The sequence below is a fragment of the Vombatus ursinus genome, unplaced genomic scaffold (assembly GCF_900497805.2).
Source record: "Vombatus ursinus unplaced genomic scaffold, bare-nosed wombat genome assembly UNPS02014848.1, whole genome shotgun sequence".
Lineage (NCBI taxonomy): Eukaryota > Metazoa > Chordata > Mammalia > Diprotodontia > Vombatidae > Vombatus > Vombatus ursinus.
The window spans coordinates 2,148,429-2,172,629 of NW_020954626.1; the positions used below are offsets into that span (position 1 = coordinate 2,148,429).

The following is a 24,201-nucleotide window of genomic DNA, read 5'->3' on the forward strand; positions in this document are numbered from 1 at the left end:
TGACCATCCATAATTCCAGAGTCTTCCTGATGAATAATATTACCTCCTGACAGAAAAGTGATGAACTTAATATGCAGACATACATTTCTGGATATACTTGATGTTAGACTTTTTGGGGGGGGGGGGGCTAGGCAATGGGGTTAAGTGACTTGCTTAGGGTTGGTCACACAGCTAGTAAGAGTCAGGTGTCTGAGGCCGGATTTGAACTCAAGTCTTCCTGACTTCAGGCCAATGCTGTATCCATTGTGCCACCTAGCTGCTCCTTGGACTTGGCTTTGCTTAACTTATGCGTATTTGTACAAGAGTGGGGTAGGGAAAAGTGAAAGGGAGAGAAAAATACTTGTTAATTGAAGATAAAAGTTAACTAAAACAAAAGGAAAGCTACCTGTTTGTGTCCTACATATAGCAGATGCCTAACAAATGTTTGTTTTTGTTATTAATGAATGCCAGGTTTGGAAAACATGGGAGGATGAGTTTTGATCTTTAAGGCCCTGTTTGGCTCCAAATCTGTTACCCTAAGAAGGAACAACAGAGAAGGGAGATAAGAAGATTATATTAAGTTCATGGAAGCCTGGAGAAGGGCCTTTTAATCGAAGAAGAAGAACTGGGATTCACTTTAGAATATAGCATATTTTCAGTCATGAAAGAACACAGTAAAGGGAAAAAGAACGACGTCAGTATTTGTGCACATGAGATTTCTGTTACTAGTTTGGAGATGATTAAGTCTGTACTGGAGACTTGATCATTCACATGGAGAAGGAACAGATGTTGACCATTTGCAGTGTATAAGTGATGGTTAAAAAATAAAGTTTCATTTAATTTTTTTATTCTGAACTTAAACACGAAATAATATTAGCATTTCCATTTACATTGTAGGACAGGGGAGGATCGTACATGAAACTGAATCTTTGTTATGTAGAACTTGTTTTTTCTTTTAAAGTATCTAATAAATTCAGTGTGTAACTTTCAAAGATCTTGTGTGTGATTCCCTCTGGATGCAAGTGATATTCTAAAAGAGTGGGGGGGAAATAGCTGTTTGTACCATGTGTCATGTATCCTGTCACCCAGTAGTTCTCAGAATGTGGTCCAGAGACCCTTGGAATCCCCAAGACTCTTTTAGTCAGTATGTGAGATTAAAACTCTTTTCATAGTAATACTTAGATTAAGAATACTAATTTTTATTTCTAACATGGTAAATATTGATAGCTATTACTCTCAGAAGTAAAAGCTCTTTGGAGGAATCCTCAATAATTTTTAAGAGTATAAAGGGGTCTTAAGACCAAAAAGTTTAAGAAGCACTGCTATAACCTATCCAGTTCTGAAATACTCCTTCTATAGAAGGAATCGGCCTGTGCAAAGAATTTAATTCTCTAAGCAATTAAAGGTAATTTTGCCCTTTTTTGTGTGTTTTGTTTTAAATTTGATCCCCTGTTGTCTTTTTTAAAATTCCAGTTCTCAATTTCGAACCATATGGACTGTCTTTTTCTTCAACTATGTCCTCATCTGGTTGCACTGGACGGCAGTCTCCAGCTGGCATCTCTCTTAGTTCTGATGTATCTGGGAATAGTGCTGAAACAGGACAGAAGGAGTAAGTTCCTTTCTTGTTGAAATTAGATGCTAGGTGAGAACGTGTAAATGTTTAAATGTCTGTCTTCCAGTGGGCCATTTGTTTTTCATTTGTTTATGTTCTTGGCTTATTTTAATGGGTTTAGAATGAATTCTAGGATTCTCATAATTTCTCTGGTCTTCAAATAATTTCCAAAGGGATAGTAACATCTGATGTAGCACATTTCCTTTTAATAGCTTAATAATGTCCTTGGGATAGAAATTATTAGAAAGTTAATTTTTTAAAATATTTAATGTCCTGTTTCAGTGAAGTACACTAAATGTATAAGATGAAATCAGTAATACAACTTTTAAAAAAATAAATAACTTGCATCAAATGAGAATCATGGCCCTTCAAAATAGCTATACTTATTCAAGTGATGTTAGTGTTTAAATGTTTTCAAAGTATCTTCATAATTGCCTTGGGCCTTTGGCTTATTCTTTTTTGAATAGTAATACTGATAGTTCACATTTTTGTAGTATTTTAAGGCTTACAAAGTGCTTTCCTTACAGTAACTTGTGTTGTAATCAGTACAGGTAGCATTATCCCCAATTTAAGGATGAGCAAAATGAGATAAAGATTGTGGCTTGCTTAGGGTCACACAGCTAATCCAAGTTTTCTGATGTTCAGAGTATTCTTACTACTATATTATTTTGTATCTCTCTTGCAGGTGTGTATGTGTGTGGGTCTGGGTGGTGGGAAGTGTTTGAATTTGATTTTTGGAAATAACCTAATATCATTCAGACCTCAGCCTGATGAATAAGGAGGTTGATTACTGGGAAGTACTGTTTTAGTTTAAAAACAAAGTATAATTGTCAAGAAATGAAAATTATTGTGTAGTTTGTAAATTTGTTCTACAAGTGTTGTGAGTGTTTTAAGTAATGACTTGATTACAAAAATAAGAGTATAACTTTCCAGGGCAGAGGTTCTTAAACTTTTCTGTGTGTTTTAGACCCTGTTAGCCGTCCAATGAACACTTTTGTTCTATAAAACTTGGACTCAGTCAGAAGGCCACACCTAAGGACCTAGAAGGCCACAGGTTCCCTACCCCTGAAGGAATGAGTAGAGAATGCAAATGATAGTTGGCAAGAGGGCTTAAGTACTAAGAAGCAGAGGGGAGAGAGAGGAAAGAAATGGCCACCCACCATTAGTAAACAGAAATTAACAGCTCCACAGAGTGGATGTGGGAAGATTCAAGTTGGACTTGGAGCTGAAGATTTTGAAATCTTCTTATAAAGCCTACTCGTGCATATTTGTGACTTAAGGGAATGGTAGCTTAAGAAAAGTTGTTTGAGAATGTTCATGCGCTGTCTTTAGAGAGTGGGGCATACAGGATAATTATGTAGTCACAAGGAAGCTTCTTATTTTCTTACTTCTCAGTTTCCTTTTCCTTTTAAATTTTTACTGATACTTTTTATGGGTTTTTTTTTTACATCACAGTCATTTCCAAAATTAACTCTGTCCCACATACAGTGAGTTCTCCCTCGTAAAGCAAAAGAGTTAAACAAAATTGATCAACAAAGCAACAGTATTTGAAATGTTCTGTACCTGTAGTTTCTTATCTCTGTACTGAGAGGAAGGGCATACATGGAGTTAGTGGAAGAGCTAGAATTCCAATCCTAGTCTTCTGAGAGGTTTAATGCTGTCTTATGCTACCCTACTTCCCAGTAGTTCAGCATGTATGTCTCCTTCCTGAGATTTCTACGAGATCGATGAGGGATATAGATGATACTGATAATATGTCTGTTAGTGAAATATATAGGTAAAAAAGCTTTTTAAAATAGCTATTAAGCTGCTTCTTAATTGTTTCCTCAGTTGTCTTAAAAAGGAAAAAAAAGCTTTATTAACTGTATTTCTGTTTGAACTTTTTTGAATGTCAGCAATAGTAGGCTGTGGGTGATATCATGCTAAATGGAACCAGTTAATATTCCAGAGACCTATAATTAAAAATGAATGCAGCCAAGAATCAACATAAAATTCACTCATCAGAAATAGTACAAAAGTGAAACAATGATAAGTAAGCCCAACAGTTTTTACCTTATTCCTTTTGAATAAAATGATAGGTTGATAAGTCAGATTTTTAAAAGCCATTTGGAACTTCTTTTTATTAGTGCCTTACTTAGCATAAAGCGTAATTGCTTAAGGCTTTCATGTTAGGCATGGTATAGGAAGTCAAGTTATATGGTCCCTGCCCTAGAGACTTACAGGCTGAATGTATCTTGCGAGATATGATTGTGCATGCTGTGATCCCTGTATAGTGAGCTCAGGAGTTCTGAGCTAGAATAGAAATAAAGCCAATTGAGTGTCCTCACTAAGTCTGAGACTGATATGGCAAGCTTCTAGGAGTGAGGAGCCACCAGCCTGTGTAAGGAGAGGCAAACTGGCTGAGATTAGCAGTGGAGCAGGTCAAAGCTTCTGTGCTGGTCCGCCTTGGGGTTGGATCCATTGGATCTTGCGTGGGTGACACAAGTAGCCCCAAGTCTTAAAAAAAAAGTTATCTAGTTCTTCCTTTTATGTTCATTTTTTTCTTTTAAAAGTGTGCCTATTAGCAAGTGATGTCTTGTCCTTACATTCCTGGATTCTGCAGTGTGACTAGAAGAATGCTTTTCATGCACTGAGTTGCTCTATGTTGAGATGTAAAGGCTTATCAAAAGGTGCTTAGGGAGGGGCAGTATTTTCTGAGCATACCATGATAACACTTGTGGACATAGTTGATTGCAACAGTGCTATAATAGTAACCTTTCCCACTTCCATTGTTTAAAGAGAAGAGGTAACATAGTGCATCTTTTGGATTAAGTAGTTAAATCTAGCTGAATTTTGGCTTGGCTTCCTTATACATTTTATATGCCACTTCATAGGCCCTTGGGCTAGTTCCTGACACTGAGGTTCCCTGCTTCTAGCCTATTCAAATCCATGTGCACAGTCTGGTATTATGTGGAGCATGTGTGGTCAAAGGCTTCCAATTCTGTAAGCCTTCCTTACTTTTTTAAATCTGCAAATGAGGAAGAGGTAGCGGCTGGGATTAGAAACATTGTAATCAAGCTATCAGTAAGCATTTACTAAGCACTCACTATGTAACAGGCATTGTGATAATCCTTACAGCCAAAAGCAATGCACCTTTACCAAGACAGTATCTTTATGATGCCAGCCACAAATCTTAGTGTCCACATTCACTCATTCTATTATTTTTATCCTGGAGGTGCTAAGTAAGGCCAGTTCCTGAATTTAGCTCTTCCATCGGTGACATGAATGTGCAGAGTTAGAAATTGGTTACTTCTGCTAGCCTGGGGAATAGGAAGCAGTAAGAGCATAGCAACATTCTTGCTGTTGTTTTATCTCTGTTTTGATCTGGGAAAGAGATCCTAAAAAACTACTGCTGTTCTTCCTTCCTGAGTACCTCTTTCTTTTTCTTAAGAGCTTATTTTTTAAAAAAATTATTTTAAAGTTATATTTATTTTAGAAAATGATGCTCAGGCCTTTCATTTATTCAAAATGCACATATATTAGTTGACAGTGTATTATTTACTTCACATTCAGAAAACCCTCTGAACTAAAACTAAACCTAAGAACAAGCTGCACATTTAGAAAAGATTCTTTGTTTCTCAAAATGATTCCTTTAGTAATATGTGGCCTTATGCTTTCGTTGGTAGGGTATTCCTGGTGTGGAAACTTTCTTCATTAGTGAATATCAATCAGTAACTTGTCTATAATGTATAGCCTTAGAGAGTTCTCTGGGACACTAAATTTGAGTGACTTGCCCATGGTCACACAGGTATGTGTCAGAGGCAGGACCAAATCCATGTATTTTTGACTCCAAGGTCATCTCTTTTATCTGCCCTGCATTGTTTCTTTAAGTGTTGGATTAGAGATCATTAATGACATGACAAAGAAATTGAGATTGAAGCCATTGTATAATGAAATATCTCTGGAATGTCAGTAGTGAATTATCTCATTTTTGAAGCCTTCAGGAATATATTTATGTGTTAAAATGAGGGCACACACACAGTGGATGATGTCCAGAATCTTGTGTCTTATTCTGGCTGTATGGCATCTCTTATGTCTTGTGATATTAGTGATAAGTTGCTTCAAGAAAGCTATAGGAACAGTGCTGCTTTTGGAAGAATATCTTAGGAAAGTAATTCTTTGGTTCTGAATTGACTTGGCTCATTACCAATTTCTTTAGGATAAATAGCCTGAAGCTGGAAGGTGTGAAAAAATTATGGGGAAAAGAAGGCTATCTTCCAAAAAAGGAAAACAAAGCAGGAAACAACCCTGAGCTTCAACCTGTTGCTCAGGACAGTACATTAGTGGAGAATGTGGATCACATGATGTTAAAGAAGGATCAGCCCCAGGCTCTTCATCATTCAGAGGAAGAGGCAGAAAAACAGCGTCTGGCTTCATCGTTATTCGTTGGGCTGGGATCAGAAAGTGCAGTCAGTCTGGTAAGTAATCTGTTATATTTCTCTGTGTATCTATATTATCCATACTTTGAGCAGAAACACCATGAGGAACAATCATGGAGGGATACAAACGCTGACATGCCATCTGGGGCATGAGTGGAAGGAGTTGATGCTTAGGAAAGTGAGAGGGATATGTAAGGTTTGAGTAAGACTGGACAGTAGGGAATATGATTAACAAATAGAAGAAGAAATACTAGTTGTTGTAGTAGACTTTGAAGAGAGGAAATTGTATTTGAGCACCCTAATTGTCCTGGAGAAAAGCAGGAGATGCTTGCAGTAGCAGAAATAGTAACCAGGTACATCTTAAGGATAGGGCACGTTTTTGCTTTCTATTGAGAAACTGAGGGCCTGCAGTCTTGTCTCATTGAGCTTCTTATCAATTTACTTAAAATCACAGTATTACTGTGTCTGCAAATGAAGCAAAATAGGGGTTTTTGAGAGAGCTTAGCACTGCTTGCCATTCAGCCAGACACATTGCCACAGGACTATTGCATATATTCACCCTAAACCTATGCCAGAAAATAAATCTTGGCTGCCCATGATGTTATGTCGCACTTTGTGTATAAAATCAAGATAACACATCATGTAATTTTACTGACTGATAATATTAAGGATAGTAGGAATTTACTTAGTGACTATCCTAGAGAAAAACACTAAGAACCCTCAAAAAAACAAGACTGTGTAATTTAATTAAATGTATACAGTCAGTGAGATTACTTAGAGTTAGAGCATGGTGTAGTAGAAGGAGAAATGAATCCAGAGTCTGGAGCCCTTGGTTTGAAGTCTAACTTTCATTTGTTGAGTGTAATGAGGCACATTGGCAAGGCATTTAAATCTTTTTTAGCCTCAGTTTCTGATCTGTAAAATGGGAGTGATGATAATATTTACACTACCTACCTCACAGGATTATTTTGAGAGAATGCTTTCTAAACTTAACAAAACACCACATGTTTGTGAATTGACAATGTTGTTATTATGATTCCTCTTTAGTCCAGTGCTTTCCGTGTAACAGGTTCCCTGGGGCTACTAAGAGGAAAAAAACTTTCATTCTCTAGGTTTATATCTAGTCTGCATAGATGACTGCACAGTACTTGGCATGTACTTGGTGCTTAATAAATGCTTGTTAACTTGGTGCTGCCCAGACACTTCCCTATATAGTTCAATACTTTCTTTGTGTTGGAGGGGCAGCTAGGTGGCACAGTGGATAGAGCACCAGCCCTAAAGTCAGGAGGACCTGAGTTCAAATCCAGCCTCAGACCAAACACTTGACACTTACTAGCTGTGTGACCCTGGGCAAGTCACTGGACCCCAACTGCCTAAAACTTTAAAAAAAAAAATGTGTTGGAGTGGGACACAAAGGTCCATCCAGGAGAATGCCCTCCCTAGTTAGGGATGACAGTGACTTGGCTGGATGATGAAGTGGAGGACCTGTTTCAAGAAGAATTTCAAAGTGATCAGAATTTTTCTTAGCTTTCTCACTGTTTTCATTCTGGTACTTTCATTATTATGAGCCATGCTGTGAGGGGTTGTCTTCAAGATGCCCCCTCCTGCAGTGGTGGGGAACCTGTGGCCTCAAGGCCCCATGTGGTTTTCTAGAGAAGGTCCTTGGGTATGACATTTTGACCAAGTACAAGTTTTACAGAACAAATCTTTTTATTAAGGGAGTTTGTTCTATGAAGTTTGGATTCAGTCAAAGGGCTGCACTTGAGGTCCTAGAGGGCTACATGGGGCCTTGAGGCTGAAGGTTCCCCACTCCTGCTACTAAGCTATATAGTGCCCCACTGTAGTGTCCTGTTAGGGACCAAGCAGGCGGCTAAGTGGCGCAGTGAATAGAGCTCTGGGCTTAAAATCAGGAAGACTTATCTTTTGAGTTTAAATCCAGCCTCAGACATTTATTAGTTGCATGACCCTGGGCACATCACTTTGCCTCAGTTTCCTCATCTGTAAAATGAGCTGGAGAAGGAGATGGCAAACCACTCCATTATCTTTGCCAAGAAAACCCCAAATGGTGTCACAGAGAGTCATACATGACTGAAAAACTATTGAACAAAAACAGTAACCCATAGTCTCAGCTTTTTTCTCCATTTGACTCTTTAAAAACAAAACAAAACAAAACAAAACAAAAAGTTACCAATCTTGAATCCTATTTTCTTAGGGCCTTGCTCACTGCTGGGGATTTTACAAACTATTTCAAACTAAAGTATTAATAGTTGATAATGGATTAATGTTGTTCCATATAACATTTGCAACATAACAACTGCTTTCAGTGCTTTAACACAAAGGAAGAGTGACTAATTGTAGAAATTTCAAGCATCAAGTTAGGCCAGTGATGAGTTATTTTTGGTGAGAGAGATTATTTTCCCTATGCTCTTCAAGTCACACCCATCTAGACATAAGGTGGGCTATAATGGGGAAGGGGAAGAGAACAAGCGCCCCTGCTTTGTGCCAGGCACTGTGCTAAGCGCTTTATAAACATCTCATTTGATCATGTAAATTATGTAGTGACAGGCTCTGGTTACTCAGTTCTTGGTCCAAGCACTCAGCTGTCAGTCACACCAAAAGTAATCAGACCCTAATAGAAAAGTCATGCTGACCAAATCCCAGTCCAGTCTGTTGATTCACTTAAGCTGTATTTTGTTTGTTGCACATTAGCCTGCCAAGATTTTCTTGGTGGATTAAAATCAATTTAAAATCAGTTAGTATAGGCACAAAGAGTATTTCTAAACAGATTAGTTAAACTTGTTAGTTCACCCGTTTATGTTATTACTCCAGCATCCCTAGATGCGTGTCAAGGAATTCACCAAACATTTAAGTACATAGTATTGTTTTAGATACTTGGAGGGAGTAAAAGATAAATAAAATTAGTCCTGACCTTGTAGTTTAGTAGGAACATATAGCACATATGCAAATAATTACAAAATGATTTTCTGAAATTTAAAATAGAAGCAAGCTAATGTGTTCATGAGAGGCAACTAGGTAGCTCAGTGGATAGGGCTCTGGGCCTGGAGTCAGGAAGACCTGAGTTCAAATCTAGCCTGAGACACTTCCTAGTTGTGTGATCCTAGGCAAGTCACTTAATCTTTGTTTGCCTTAATCCACCGGAGAAGGAAATGGCAAACCACTCCAGTATCTTTGCCAAGAAAACCCCATAGACAGTATTGATGTTCTGTGGTCTGTGGGGTCATGAAGAGTTGGATAAGACTGAATGATAGAAAAACCACAATGATTCCATGAGACATCAGTAGACACTTAAAAAAAATGGTCTTAACACTGAAAAGGGCAGGAAGGTGGCAGAGTGGATAGAATGCCAGGCCGGAAGTCAGAAAGAGTCATCTTCCTGAGTTCAAATCTAGCCTCAAATACTTCCTAGCTATGTGACCCTGGGCAAGTCACTTAACCCTGTTTGCCTCAATTTCTCATCTGTGAAATGAGCTGGAGAAGGAAATGGCAAACCATTTTAGTATATTTGCCGAGAAAACCCCAAATGGGGTCACAAAGTGTTGGACATAACTGAAATGATTGAACAACAACAAAACACTGAAAGGATAGAAAAAAATCTCGGCAAGAACAACTGACCTGGAAAGCAGATTGAGGAGAGATAATTTAAGGATCATTAGATTGCTATCTGAAAGCCATGACTTAAAAAAATGGTCATCACATAAATCATAATCACAATAAATCATAAATCATAAAAGAAAACTGCCCAGATCTCTTACAACCAGAGGACAAAGTAGAAATGGAAAGAATCTACACTAAACTTCCTGAAAGAAACCCTCAAAATGAAAATCTTAGGAACATTGCAGTCAATATCTAGAGCTTCCCAGTATAAGAAAAAATACTTCAAGCAGTCAGAAAAAAAGAATTCAAATATTGAGGAGCCACAGTCAGTATCATACAACATTTAGCAGTCAGCATTTTAAAGGAACGGAGAGCTTGGAACATTATATTCCAGGAGGCAAAGATCTTGGCTTACAAGTAAAACTGAGCATTATCCTATAAGGGAAAAAATGGATCTTTAATGAAATAAAGGACTTCCAAGCATTCCTGATGAAAAAAACCCAGAGCTGACTAGAATTTTTAGAGTTAGATATGAGAGACCTAGAGAATTTTGAATGGAAATAGAAAGGAATATATCTATTTCCTAACAATATATGGTACTTCACAGAAATAGAATATGTATTAGAACATAAAAAAAAATTTGTAGATGCAGAAAAGCAAAAATAGTTTGAATTTTTAAAAATCAACACCAATGGAATAATAACTACATTCAGTAAAGGGTATTTGAAGCAAAGAGTAAAAGTTAATAGCAAAATAAATAACTTAGTCCTAACAAATAGAAGGGTCAAAGAATAAATTACCGAAACAATAACTTCATCAAAGAGAATGACAGAAACGAAACAACATAGCAAAATTTCATCATTAAAAGAGCAAACAAGCAAATCAGTAATTAGGCATGCAACTAAAAACACTAGAAAACCAACAAATTAAAAATCCACAATTAAACACCAAAATAGAAATCTTGAAAAATAAAAGGAGAGATTAACAAAATTGAAAGCAAAACATTCCCCCCAGTACCATTGAATTAATAAATAAAACTAGGAGCTGGCTTTTTGGGAAAACAAAATCTATAAAATGGATAAGCCATTAGCTAACTTGATTTGAAAAAGAAAAGAAAAGGAAGAGGTGAATTCACAATGAAGAAGAAATAAAAGAAATTATTAGGAGCTATTTTTCCCAACTGTGTGCCAATAAAACTGCCATTCTAAATTAAATGGATGAATATTTGCAAAAATATAAATTGCCCAGATTAATAGAACAGGAAGTATAGTACTCAAATAGCCTGTCTTAGAAAAAGAAATTAAACAAGCCATAAGTGAAATCCCAAAGAAAAACTTCCATGACCAGATGAGTTTACAATAAAATGCTAACAAATATTTAAAGAACAATTAATTCCAATACCATATAAATTGTTCTAAAGTAGGAAAAGAAGAAATTCTATCAAATCCCTTCTATGACATAAGTATGGTAATAATACTTAAACCAGGGAAAGTTAAAACAGAAATAAAACTATCAACCAGTATCCCTAATTCCCCAATCAGTGGTGAAGCAAACATTTTAAATAAAATATTAACAAGGATATTACAGTAACATATCACACAGATTATGCACTTGGACCGCATTGGACTTACATTATGAATGTAGGGCTGATCTAATAGTAGGAAAACTATAAACAACATTGACCATATTAATAACACAATCGTGTGCTTATATCAAGATGCAGAAAAGGCTTTTGAAAAGATACAATAGAGGGCAGCTAGCTGGTGCAGTGGATAGAGCACTGGCTCTGAAGTCAGGAGGACCTGAGTTCAAATCCGGCCTCAGACCAAATGCTTGATGCTTACTAGCTGTGTGACCCTGGGCAAGTCATTTAACCCCAATTGCCCCCTCCCCTATAATAAAAAGAGAGAGAGAGAAAAAGAGAAAAAAAAAGAAAGATACAACAACAACAACAACAACAAAAAAAGAAAAGATACAACCATTCCTGTTAAAAACATTAGTAGAGCATAGGAATGAACAGAGTTCTTCTCAAAATGATAATTAGTATGTATCTAAATTGAAAGAACAAGCACATGCATAAAAGAAACGTTATTACTTTTTGCAGATAATGTAATGATTTATTTAGAGAATCCTTTAGAGTCAACAAAACTAGTTCAACTAGTTCAACTAGTTGAAACAGTCAACAACTTCAGCAGAGTTACAAGATATAAAATAAACTCATACAGATTATCAGCATTTCTGCATATTGCCAACAAAATCCAGTAGGAAGAGATAGAGAAATGTCATTTAAAGTAACTACAGAAAATATAAAATACTTGGGAACCTACTCACAAAGACATACACAAGAATTATATGAACACAATTATAGAACACTCTTTACACAAATAAAGACATCTAAATAGCTGGAGAAATATTGATAACTCATGGGTAGGATGATCCAATATAAAAATGGAGTACTTCCTAAATTAATTTACATAATGAGTGCCATGCCAATCAAACTACTAAAAGATTACTAGAAAAATGTTAACAAAATTAATCAGGAGAAATAAAAGGTCAAGAATATCAAGGGAATTAATGAAAAAAATTTCATTAGTGAGAAAGAAGGGGTCCTAGAAGTATTGAATCTCAAAAGTTGTTTGCAAAATTGTAATCATCAAAACAGTTTGGTACTAGGTAAGACATAAGTTGATTGATGAAACAAATGAAGTTTACAATATGGAAACAAATGAACACATTTGTGTGTTTAATCTATGTTTGATAAAGCGAAAGATCCAAGCTATGTGGCAAGAACTCACTCTTCAGTAAAAAAAGCTGCTGGGAAAACAATCTGGTAGAAACTATGTCTAGATCAACATCTCACACCATGTATTAAGACAGGCGCCAAATGGGTATATAGTTTAGACCTGAAGGGTGGTGTCATAAAGAAAACTGAAAGAGCATAGAAGAAATTGTCTGTCAGATCTATGAATATGGGAAGAGTTTGTGACCAAACCAGAGTTAGAAAGTTTCATGGGAGGTAACATAAGACAATTTTTATTACATAAAATTAAAAAGTTTTTGCCCAAACGAAACCAGTGCAGCTAAAATTAGAAGAAAACAGGTAAATGGGGGGAAAAATCATCATTTCTCTAATAAAGACCTCACTTCTAAAATATAAAGGAAGCTGAGTCAAATTTGTAAGAATAAAGACTACTCCTTAATTGATACATGGTCAAGGGATAGGAATAGGTAGTTTTTAGAAAAAGAAGTTGAAGTTATTAATAGCTTTATGAAAAATTGCCCTAAATCACTAATAAGTAGAGAATTGAAAATTAAAATAACTCTCAGGTAGCACCTCACACCCTTCATATTGACTAAGATGACAAAAAAAAATGACAAATGCTAGAGGAACTGTAGGAAAACAGGTATGTAAATGCACTGTTGATAGAGCTGTGAACTGGTCCAGTTGTTGTGGAAAACAGTTTAGAACTATACTCAAAAAGCTATTAAATTTTGTATACTCTTTGATCTAGTGAATACTGCTACTAGGCCTATGTCCCAAAGAGATCAAAGAAATAAGAAAAGGACTCATATATTTAAGAAAAATGTTTATAGTAGCTCCTTTTGTGTGGCAAAGAATTAGAAACTGGGGTTTAGGGGATATCAATTAGAGAGTGACTGAACAAATTATGTTAAGTGAATTTGATAGAATATCATTATGCTGTAAGAAATTACGAGGATGATTTTAGAGAAACCTGGGAAGACTTGTTTGAACTGATACATAGTGAAGTGAACCAGGAGAACAATCTATACAGTAACAACAACATTGTAAAGATAAACAACTTTGAAAGATCTGGGAACTCTCGTTAGTACAATGACCATCTCAGAGGACTCATGATGAAACGTACTATCTACTTCCAGATAGAGGTGATGAACCCAGAATGCAGATTGAAGCATTTTTTTTTCTGGACATGATTTATGACAGAATTTTTTTGCTTTACTATACTTATTTGTAGCAGTTTTGTTTTTCTCACTTTCTGTTGAGTGGGTTAGGGAGATGGAAGGGAGAGAATTCAGAACTGAAAATAAAATAAAATTGAATTTGAAAAAAAAGAAATTGAATAAGAGAGAAGGAATGTTTGAAGGAAGGTCCTGGATGTGATGAGAAATCCTCATTGATGTGCACTGAGAATGGGCCAGATTTGTCATGTGTATGTATGCTGCATATGGATAAGTTTATATTTACATATAGTATTTTAAGGTTTTCAGTGTGCTAACAGTAATGCTGTAACATAGATAATACAAGCATTATTTCCAGTTTATAGTTGAGAATACTGATGGCTCCAGAGATTAAGTGACTTGCACAGGTCATACAACTAGTAAATGTTACAGCCAAGTTTCGGGCTTCTGTCTCTTCTTACTCTCAAGTTCAACTCTTTTTTTTAATAGTTTTACCATGTTTCCTTATTATGTGTATGTGTGCCTGTGTGTATACACATATGTTTCACACAGTCTTTTAAATGTTAGGTTCTTCATTTACATTAGTTGCATTTTGTTCTAGTTTCAATTTATCATGGATTCTATCTGGGCACTATTTTTATGCCAACTTCTAATACACCTTGTGTTACATTTTAAAAAATCACCAGAGATAGAATGTATGTTTTAATCATAATTAGAATAACTTCTCCACGTTTAACTATTTTTCCTTTGGACTCTCATTTTGGCATCATTTAGATTCTGAGAATTTTTTTTCATGTCCTACAACTTATTGATTTGCATCACTAGCTTGGTTTCTGCTATGTCCTTAACTGGGGCTGTAAATATAAGTAGTGTCATATCTTTTATAAAATGTAAGCAGTGTCATATTTTACATAAAAATTCAGAGGATATCCTTCACAAGGTTCATTTCAGCCATCCCTTCAGTTTGTAGTAGAGTACTTGGGTGTCTAGTTTTATAATCTAATGCTTCAGAATCCAAGAGATCTTCAAGTTTAGGTTAACGTTGACTTTCTGACCTCACTTCTAATTTTGAATAGTTGAAAATAACAAATAAAATTTAGTAAATTATTCAAAGCTGTGCAGTTGCAAGAATCAATTTCTGGGCTTAATAATTTTCTGTATTGTGATTTTCATAGTTTTGCTTTGCAATACAGAACCTCTCCAGGCTAATGAAATTGTTCATTTGAACCTGCCTAGATTTAGGCTATTATTTTGTTAGAATATATCAAAGCTCATGATCGGTGGAATAGTTTCTTCCTTTTTATTTTTTCTGCAGCTGGGAAAAACAGATACTGTCTCTCACAAGTTCCGAAGGAAATCAAAAGTTAATGGCACCAAAAATAGAGAAGTAACCATTGCACATAACATTAACTGCTCTTCTTTCAATCCTTTGTCAAATGTACCTTATGAAAATAATGATCATCTGAACAATATTCAGAACAAAGGAGGCACAGGATTAAAGAAATGTTCTCTTGGTTCAGAAGTTTTGGAATCAGATTTAAAATCAGAGTCACTCGCTGAACTACATTTGGTTGAGAATCTCTCAGCTTGCAACCTGTCTCCACCTTCTTTGTTTGAAGATAATAGCATGGAGATTTTTCACCCTCCTCATCCTACTCTTTCCTCCTTTGCTAATGAAATCTCTCTAACTTCTTCCTTATTGGAAGAGCTAAATGAACATGTACATTCAGATGTAGTGGAACTCTGTAACAATGAAATATTAAAAGTATCTTCTTGCAAAATTTGGAGAGATGATTGCTTATTGCTGGTCTGGTTGGTTGCCAACAAGAGCAGTCTGGAACTGAAGAGTATGAATTTAGAAATTACACCTACAGAAAATTTCAAGGTAAGAAAATTGATGGTTCATCTTTTCTAGCTTTAAAGAGAGACTTTTAGCTTATTAGTATTTTTCTTATGGGTTAGAGTACTAGCTCACAAACTTATTCCAACCACCAATTCTTACCCCTCTACAAAAAATAAAAAAGGAAAAGAACTGTCATAATTTCCATACTTTCAAGAAGGTGAGAATGAGAACATTGTAAGAATGTTAGGAGACCCAGTTAAAGAAATGAATGACTTAATCAAGAGGGTTTTTTTTTTTAATTTTAAAGTGAATTTTAAATTGGTGCCATCTCTTTCAGATTTTTTTCAGATTTAATTATTTTCAGATATCCTCACCGTTGCTGTGAAAAACCCAGAAAAACACTTACCTACCAAAACAGAACAAAATATGCATTCAAAATCTGGGAATTTGAGGAGAAAAATGGGTGGAGCAGCTAGTTGACATAGTGCACTGAGCCTGGAGTCAGGAAGATAGGAGTTCACATCTAGCCTCAGACATTTGCTAAGGTTACTCTGGACAAATTAGTAACCTCTGCCTCAGTTTCCTCAACTGTAAAATGGAGATGATAATAGCTTCTACTTCCCAAGGTTGTTGTGAGGATCAAATGAGATAATATTTGTAAAGCCCTTAACAAAATTCCTGGCACAATAGTAGGCACGTACTAAATAATTGCTCCCTTCTCTGAGAGATAAATATGTGAATGATGCCGGGTACTTAGTAGCATGCAGGGTACTTCTTTTAATTTGTTTATTTATTGCCTTGCATTAAATGACTGGGTGTTGTTTTTGTTTATTCTTTGGTTCTAGCAGACTGCAGTTGCGATCGATAGTGATGTCTGTTCTGTTACAACAAAGTAATTTGGAATTTGTTGTAATGGGATTTGAATTATTTTATAGAGCAGATTATATTGGACTGACCAAGGGGTTGAACTGGTTTTGTTTTTTTTGTTTGTTTTGAATATGGCTTGGAGCATTGGCTAAGATTTGATAATCTTTTACAAAAATTTTGGTTGCATTAACATTTTTATTATAGAATTTAACCCCAGTAACATTCTCTCTTGATTATTTTTGCTCATAGAGGGGGAAATTTCCAATTTTCAAAAAAAGAAAACGGCAGCTATCCCATGTTATTTCTGATAACTTTTTCCCAGAGATTTTCAGTACAGTGTTGTATTGCTTTACAGATCCTTGAGCATCCTGGCTTCTGTTTTCCTATAATAGAAGCAGAAAGCACCAAAAGCATCCAGCATCATGTGCACATGGAAAAGCCTTTTACAGAGGAGGGTCTTTCTGGTTATATTAAATATCAAGTGGAAGAGGATCCATATATTCAGCTAGATTTTTCAGTAACCTTATCACTATTGGATTTCATTAGGTAATTGATTTCTCACCATTTGGGATAGCAGTTTAATTGGATTGGTTAAACCTAAAATTTCTCATGTTTCTTTTTTCTTTTAAAGCAGCTTTTTTCTTTATGTATAATTTATTTATCTCATTAAATGTTCTTTGATCCAACTAATTCTTATAGCAAAATCTCTTTTTATAGAATATTTAATTTTTTATCATCAATAAGAAAAAATAATACTGAATATCCATTGTGTTCAGAGCACTCTTCTGGGCAGTGTGGGAGGCTGTAAAGGAAAGAGAGAAGACATAATCTTTAGGAAATTCAGTATTCTTTTTATTTTTTCATAGATACCATTCAGGTCAGCATTCTTTTATGAAGGACATCTGAAGGCAGAGAAGAAGGAAATACCAAAGATTCCATTTAAAAAAAAAAACAACAAAACCCCTAAAATACCTCAGACTTAAAGTTTTGCTTGATTCTTACTTTTTTTCTCCTGTCTTTAAAATGGTATAGTAAGCATATATGTAATACTTATTAAATGCCTACCTGAGTTAGGCCTATGGGGGAAAGAAAATTATAAGATGTAGTCCCTGGCTTCAAAGAACTTCTAGTCTTTGTCTATGAGTGCACATCAGAGCAGTAAACATTAGCAGACTAAGCATAGTATTTATTCTAGGGGTCATACTTTATTAAAAATTCTTATTTGCTTTTGGCCTAATCCAGGGATGGGGAACCTACAGCCTCAAGGCCACATGTGACCTTCTAGGTCCTTGGGTGAGGCCTTTTGACTCAGTTCAAGTTTTACAGAGCATATTCTTTTATTAAGAGGATTTGTTCTGTGAAGTTTGGAGTCAGCCAAAGGCTTGCATTTGAGGACCTAGAAGGCCACATGTGGGCTTGAGGCTACAGGTTCCCCACCCCTGGCTAATCCCTGATCTATGGTTGTATTTAAGTATTAAAATGAAAATACATCTGAAAGAAAACATTTTGAAGGTTTAATAATATTAATTATAGAATAGTACCAAAAAAAGTCACACTTTGACTCATTGAGAAACCTGAATAAATCTGGGTTCAGTAGGGTACAAACTCTGTTAGGTCCTTCCAAGTTTGGTATGCCTGCAGTAAAGACCTGGCAGTGGATTATATGTTTGTCATCAAAGGCACCACCTTAACTCATTATGAAGAGGTTTAGCACTGAGAGATGGGCCAACAATTGGGTTGCTACATGCATTGTCGAAGGGGATACTTGGACTGAAATCACATTGATATAATATTTATTTATAATTATTGATATAATAAAATTAATAGGTAAAATTACTCACTGACGAGTCATCAACGTGAAGTGTAAACTGTGAATTTGGAATTGAGTAGTACATTTCCTGGTGCAAGTTTTTTTTTTTTAATATCTAATTAGAAGTTGAAATTATGTCTTATCATTAAGAGGAGCAAGGTTGCTTTGCTTTTATGCTGATTGCTAAGATATATATTTTTTTATTTATATCTTTGACATTTGAAAGGCTTTTGTGTTTTAAGTAATTTAATTCTTTTCAAAATATACTAATAAAAATTAATTTCAGACCAATGAAGATTTGTACTGAAGACTTTGGCAAACTTTGGTTATCCTTTGCAAATGATGTGAAACAAAACGTAAAAGTGTCAGATTCTCAAGCTAATTTGCCTTTTGCACTGAAGACCCTGCAGCAGAAACTAAGACTGCACATCGTTGATATTATAGGTTTGTAGAATAATTTTTTAAAAAACAACCTTATATTTATAATACCTTTTCTTTTACCCTTTGTCCTCTCATGCCACATGCAAAAAGCACCTGTAATTCTATATTAGACATTTAAATATCACCATAGTGCCTACAACTTTCCACTGTTCATCCTGGACTTCTAACAGCTGGCTGGAACTCTTGGGCTGTGGAACTAGCTGAATTGCTTAGAACTGGTGTAGCTTTTGTGAACAGAGACATACTTTTATGGCTTTTCAGTTAATATTTTAGAAGAAATAGGTACATAATTTATCAGTTTTGAAGTTTCTTAAAAGCATATTGATTTATTAGCAATTATTATGTACTTGAAATGTGCTGTTATATGATTGGTACTCAAATGTACCCATGGCCCCATTTACATTTAGTTTTTTCTATTTTTAAAATTCTGGGCTTAACAAACATGAACTAAAATGAGCACTTTCATATACACAGTAGAACAAAAAGCATTTTACATGAAACTGCAAATCTCTATAATGAATAGCTTGCTTTTCTTTTAAAGTATATGATAAATAGAAGTTACTTTCAAAGCTGTCCTGCTTGTCTGTGATTCCTTCTGGCTTTCCTTCTGTTCTCTTCTGTGCATTTAAATAGCGTGTTTCAATAATTTTGAGGGGGGGGGAGGGAAAAGGAGGTAATTCTATCCCTAACTCTCCTCTCTACACTTCCCTTTCCACTGAGAAAAAAAGAAAAACAAAACTTTTACAACAAATTCATAGATAAGCAAAATTAATTTCCATATTGTGTATGTGAGAAAATATACATCTCAGTTTGCACCTTGGGTCGTCTCTGTCAGGTGGACCCAAGGCACACCTACAAACAAATTGTAAAGTGTTTTTTATTTTTTTTACTTTCTGACTTTGTAAAAAAATTTCTTTTACTACATTAAGAATGTTATTACATTAAACTTTAAATGTTTAGTTATAGAGTAGTAACTGGAGCATTATTACTTTTGATAGTAAACACTTTGTTGTTTTTATTTTGCTTATAATCATCTTATTTTTATTGGTGGAAAAATTTAGTATTATTTACATAATCTATTTTTATGCATTTCATGATTTTATATATAATTCTAATTTTTCTATCCACAGAATAAAGAAATAGATGCAAATTAATGTGTATTGTGTAAGTGAACATTACAATGACAATTTTTTGTTATTGTGGCAAAATATAAAATGAGGTCATTACCACATTGACCAAAGGCTGTCCTTTTTTTGACCATAGCCAGTCTCATAGATCATCTACCAGGTATTAGAAAAGTTACTATCTGATTAATGGAATCAGTGTAATATCATTGAATTCATGGTTCCTTACATAGCAGTAAAATAACTGAAAGCATTGGTGTTACATATGTGTATCATATACAGTGCTGTTTTATAACCATGGCATTTATCTTGGATCATTTTCCATTCCAAACAGGGACATTTGTCTTAGATCATTATCCATTTAAAAATAAATTTTCCATTTTTTTCTTCTCAAAAATAAAATTTAGAGTTTTAATGATTGATGAATAAAATATTAAGCACCTAGCCCAGTGTCCTGCCTGGAGGAGGTGCTTAATAAGTAACTGTTGTTTGGGAGAACAGAAAGGTGCTTACCTGAACTTGAGTGAACCTTTAATGGGAGACTTGAACTTTGTTTCATGTCATATATTTTGGATTCTTATGCTGCTGAACTGTTTGAGACTGAGGGTGTATAATTTTTGTTTTGTTTTAGGAAATGAAGGAATATTGGCCTGTTATCTACTCCCCTCAGTCCCCTGCTTACTGCACTTAAGGGCTCACGAAGGAATGGTTGCTCTGTGGTTCAGATCCTCTTGCTCTTCCCTTCCAGATTATTTATTGTATCAGTGTCAAAAGGTGATGGAGGAATCCTGATCAAAACTCCGCTTGTTTTCTACTTTGAAGGTTTACATAGAAAAAATTATTTACCAAAGTAAAATGAACTCACGGTACATCTAATGAAAACGGGAATAATTTGGCTTTTGAGTGTTTCCTAAAGGTCTTATTAGACAAGAAAGAGCTCCAAGAGACTGTACCTTTATCACTTTGCTCAGGATTGTATAGTATTTGTGTCCTCCCAAAAGTGACCTAACTGTGTTAGCGTTTTAAAACTTAATGGTTTAACATGATCTAGAGCAGAGAGACTGAAAATATTTATTTTGTAATAAGCAGTTTTCTAGTTAGCACATTTACTCCAGGACTAGTGGATTTGTAGATAAGGTGAAGTCTCAGTTATCTGCGCTAATGGAGAGAGAAATAAGTGGATAATCCCAAGTGTAATTAATATTTGGTTTTGAAATGCATTGTCTGACTTTTAGTAAACTAATCTTCCTAATTATGTTTTGATTAGACTGGTATTAAAATTAGTTTGCACCCTTTGAACCTACACCAAATGATACTGGTGATGGGAGTCCAGAAGCATGTTGAATGACAAGAGGAAGTCATCTTGACCTTAACTCTGTTACATTTAATCCATACATGTATGACTGAGAATTGACCACAAAATCTGTCCCTTTCTCACACAGTTATTTTTTTTAAACTGAAAATTAATCATTGTGCAGACTATATATTTTTTAAATACCTACTTACACATTATTATATAGAAATAAAATCCCTAATTGGGTATATTACAAAAACATACACCTCATTTATGGCTAATACCTTGGCATCATTTGCTACTCAGGACATTTATGCTAATTTAACTTTAGGAGTAAAATGGCATGCATTCTTGATACTCTTTGAATACACCTGAGTAGCAATGACACAGATAACCTGTATAGGTATTGCAGCAAAGACATGCCATTTTCTCATTGTCTGGGTCTTTTTTTCCCCTCACCTGTTACATAGGTAGCTGGCAGCCTCTGAGAGTCATTGTCAAAAATGTAGCTTCTACCAGTAAGAGGAACTTAATGCTAAACTGAGTTAATATTTCCAAAATTTTAAGATTGTAGATTAATGTTAAAAACTGAGATAATATTTTACAGTCTGAAGTACTTCCTGAATCTATTATGTCGTTTTTCAAATGGTTCAACGTAGATTCTTCAGGCAATACCATTTTAAATCATAGATTGAAATCATAGGTAGGAGTTAATTAGTTATTTCATTTATATGGTCAAAAGCACCTAATCACAGCTGACGAAAATATTAAAGGATTTTCTTAGACCTGACAAATTTAATTAGTTGTATATGTGCTGTAGAGTATGCTTTTCCAACAACAAACAGTATTTTCTCATAACTATTTTAAGTTGCTCATTTCTTTAAGTAACACTTTATTATGACCTATTCATTTAAACATATAGTAGAGTCCTGCTTACAACAACAGGGTTAAAGGACAAAAGAATTGTCTACATTATGAACTTTCCATGCGATGATGAGGGAGACTACCCTCATCCCTCCCATGCCTCAGCAAGGGGAGAGGAGGCAGTGATATGTTGCATCTGGGGGGTATGAGGCAGCAGTGACATGGCAACCTCCCCTAAGGCTTGTTCCGTTCCAGCCCTGGAGAGTGATATATTTATCCTGCCCTTCGTGATGTTTCTGCTACTGCTCCAGTCATTAGTGGAGAAGGAACATCCCTCTGTCACAGTACAAAAGCATATAGTGCCATTTGGGGACTTGGGCTCCTTCCCTCCTTTCACTGGTTAGGGTGAGCTTGTACTCTTGAACTCATCTGAGATTGGTGTTTGGAGCACCCATCAAACAGGTAAGAGGCTCATTTGGAGTGAACACCACAAGCCTCTTTCTTCTATCCTTGGTTAAAAGGGGGTACAGTCCTCCCTTACCCCAGCAGTTGTTGCAGCAGGAGTAAAAAGCCAAGGGATGGATGCTGTGGGCCACAGAAGCCAATCAGTAGAGGGACGTATACAAGGAGGAGTTGAAGGCTTATCACACCATTGTTGTTTCTGCTATTTGGAGTTCTTCCATAGGAGATGTGCTTTCCCTTATTTAACAGCTGTATCTAATCACTACAGCACTGCTTTAAGACTTTAAATTTTTTTATATGTGATTTCAAAACCAAATGTTACAAATACAGCTTATGAACAAAACTCATTGGATTTTAAAGTATTCAATAACAGTGCATATGAAGCTTATTTTTATTGAATGTTTAAATTCTAAAACAGGGATCATCCTCTGTATATTTTATTCAGTTTGACTATAATGGGATGAGACTGATTTCATGTGGGATTTCTGGAACCAATCTCATTGCTGCATAGTCAACTTTGTGCTAGGTTTAAGGACAACACTAAGAATGCTGGGCCGGTAATGGTGGCTGGGGTGCTCAGCAGTATGAATATTCCTCACCCTGGGTAATCACAGTGGGCCCCTTCACTGTGGCAACAAATGTGAGGTTGGAGTGAATAAAAGGAAAGGCGGTAAAGATCTAAGTGCAGTGATGGTAGATGGAAGTAAGATGGTGTGGTCCTCAGGGAGGGACATGTGTAGAAGGGGAAGTTTTGCTGTCCTAACAGAAGCGTCGAGGAAGAGTGAACCTTAGAGGAAGCAGTGAGCACTGTGGAGTAGAGGTGATAGGTGGTAGTCAAGTAGTGACTGGGATGCCAGTCTGTGGTTAGCATATCGAATGTTGCAAAGCCCTGTCTCAATTATTAATGTTGTCTGGGAAAATTTCTGTGTGGTGGAAAGACAGTGTTTTATTCCCCTCACCCTCTTTTTATTTAATGTTAATATTTTGAAAATGTTAAACCATCTTTTTTGTGGAACTATCTTTTTTCATGGATAGAAGCCATTTTTGTCTCATTGTTATCAGCCAATGAGTTATTGAAAATGCACTGAACTTACTCGTTTGTCTGTAAGTATTTTACTGTGTTAAACTTTTGGGAGAGAAAATGAAATGTACCTTTAACAGGCAGTAATTTTTGTCTTTTGGAGGTGGGTTCTATAATTTGGAAAAGTTCAATTAAATGTAAAACTGGCATAAAATTGTCAATACTAATTACTTCTGATCCTTGCATTCATTATTTTGTAAGCAGTTAAATAACAATCACATAATACCAGTGAAGCTAGTGGTATTGACTAAAAGAGTGGAGGCAACAGAGAAAAAGGTACATAGGAATAACTAACTGGCTGTACTTCTGTTAGTGCTAAGTTAGTAAAGCTACTTACTTATTGTTCCCTCACTAGAGAGAAAGACAATTTAGGCTGTAAAAAGTCAAGCTATACTAAAAATATAATAAAAAGAATACTTGATCAGAAGTCAGTATTAAGATACTGACATTGGCATTTACTATCTGTGACCTAAGGCAAAAGACAACTCCTTTGGGCCTCACTTAACTTCCTTTATCTGTAAAATGAGAAAGTTGGAAAAGGTGACTTCTGAGGTGCCTTCCAGCTCTAAATCTGTGATCCTATGAAGATTTTTTAGGGATCAGGTTTTATACTGGCTAACGCATCCCCTGCAGATCTCCAGTCTGGCACTGAGGATGCCTAATGGCATTTGGAGACTTATCATTGATTTTCAGGGCTTGAATAAACCATACTTTGTCTGCCTAAGTTGTAGCCTTTTTCCTGTAGTACTAGATGGCTCTAGTGGATTTTGGATTCTCTCCATTGGTTTTCCCCTCTCTCACTCTCACTCTCTCTCTCTCTCTCTCTCTCTCTCTCTCTCTCTCTCTCTCTCT

General features: G+C 35.6%; 1 protein-coding gene across 6 annotated transcripts in view; it reads left to right on the forward strand.

Annotated features, from left to right (window-relative positions):
• AP4E1 (adaptor related protein complex 4 subunit epsilon 1) overlaps positions 1 to 23,519 on the forward strand; it is a 57,518-nt gene extending 33,999 nt beyond the window's left edge. For 5 of the 6 annotated variants that reach the window (XM_027840851.1, XM_027840847.1, XM_027840849.1 and 2 more), the window contains 6 exons: positions 1,453 to 1,588; positions 5,790 to 6,048; positions 14,879 to 15,448; positions 16,629 to 16,819; positions 18,370 to 18,527; positions 20,280 to 23,519. In XM_027840851.1, the coding sequence (XP_027696652.1) occupies positions 1,453 to 1,588; positions 5,790 to 6,048; positions 14,879 to 15,448; positions 16,629 to 16,819; positions 18,370 to 18,527; positions 20,280 to 20,440 (1,475 nt within the window). In that variant the 3' untranslated portion in view covers positions 20,441 to 23,519. The remainder of the gene's footprint in view (positions 1 to 1,452; positions 1,589 to 5,789; positions 6,049 to 14,878; positions 15,449 to 16,628; positions 16,820 to 18,369; positions 18,528 to 20,279) is intronic. The other variant, XM_027840852.1, reaches the window with a different exon arrangement.
• Positions 23,520 to 24,201: the final 682 nt, after the last annotated feature.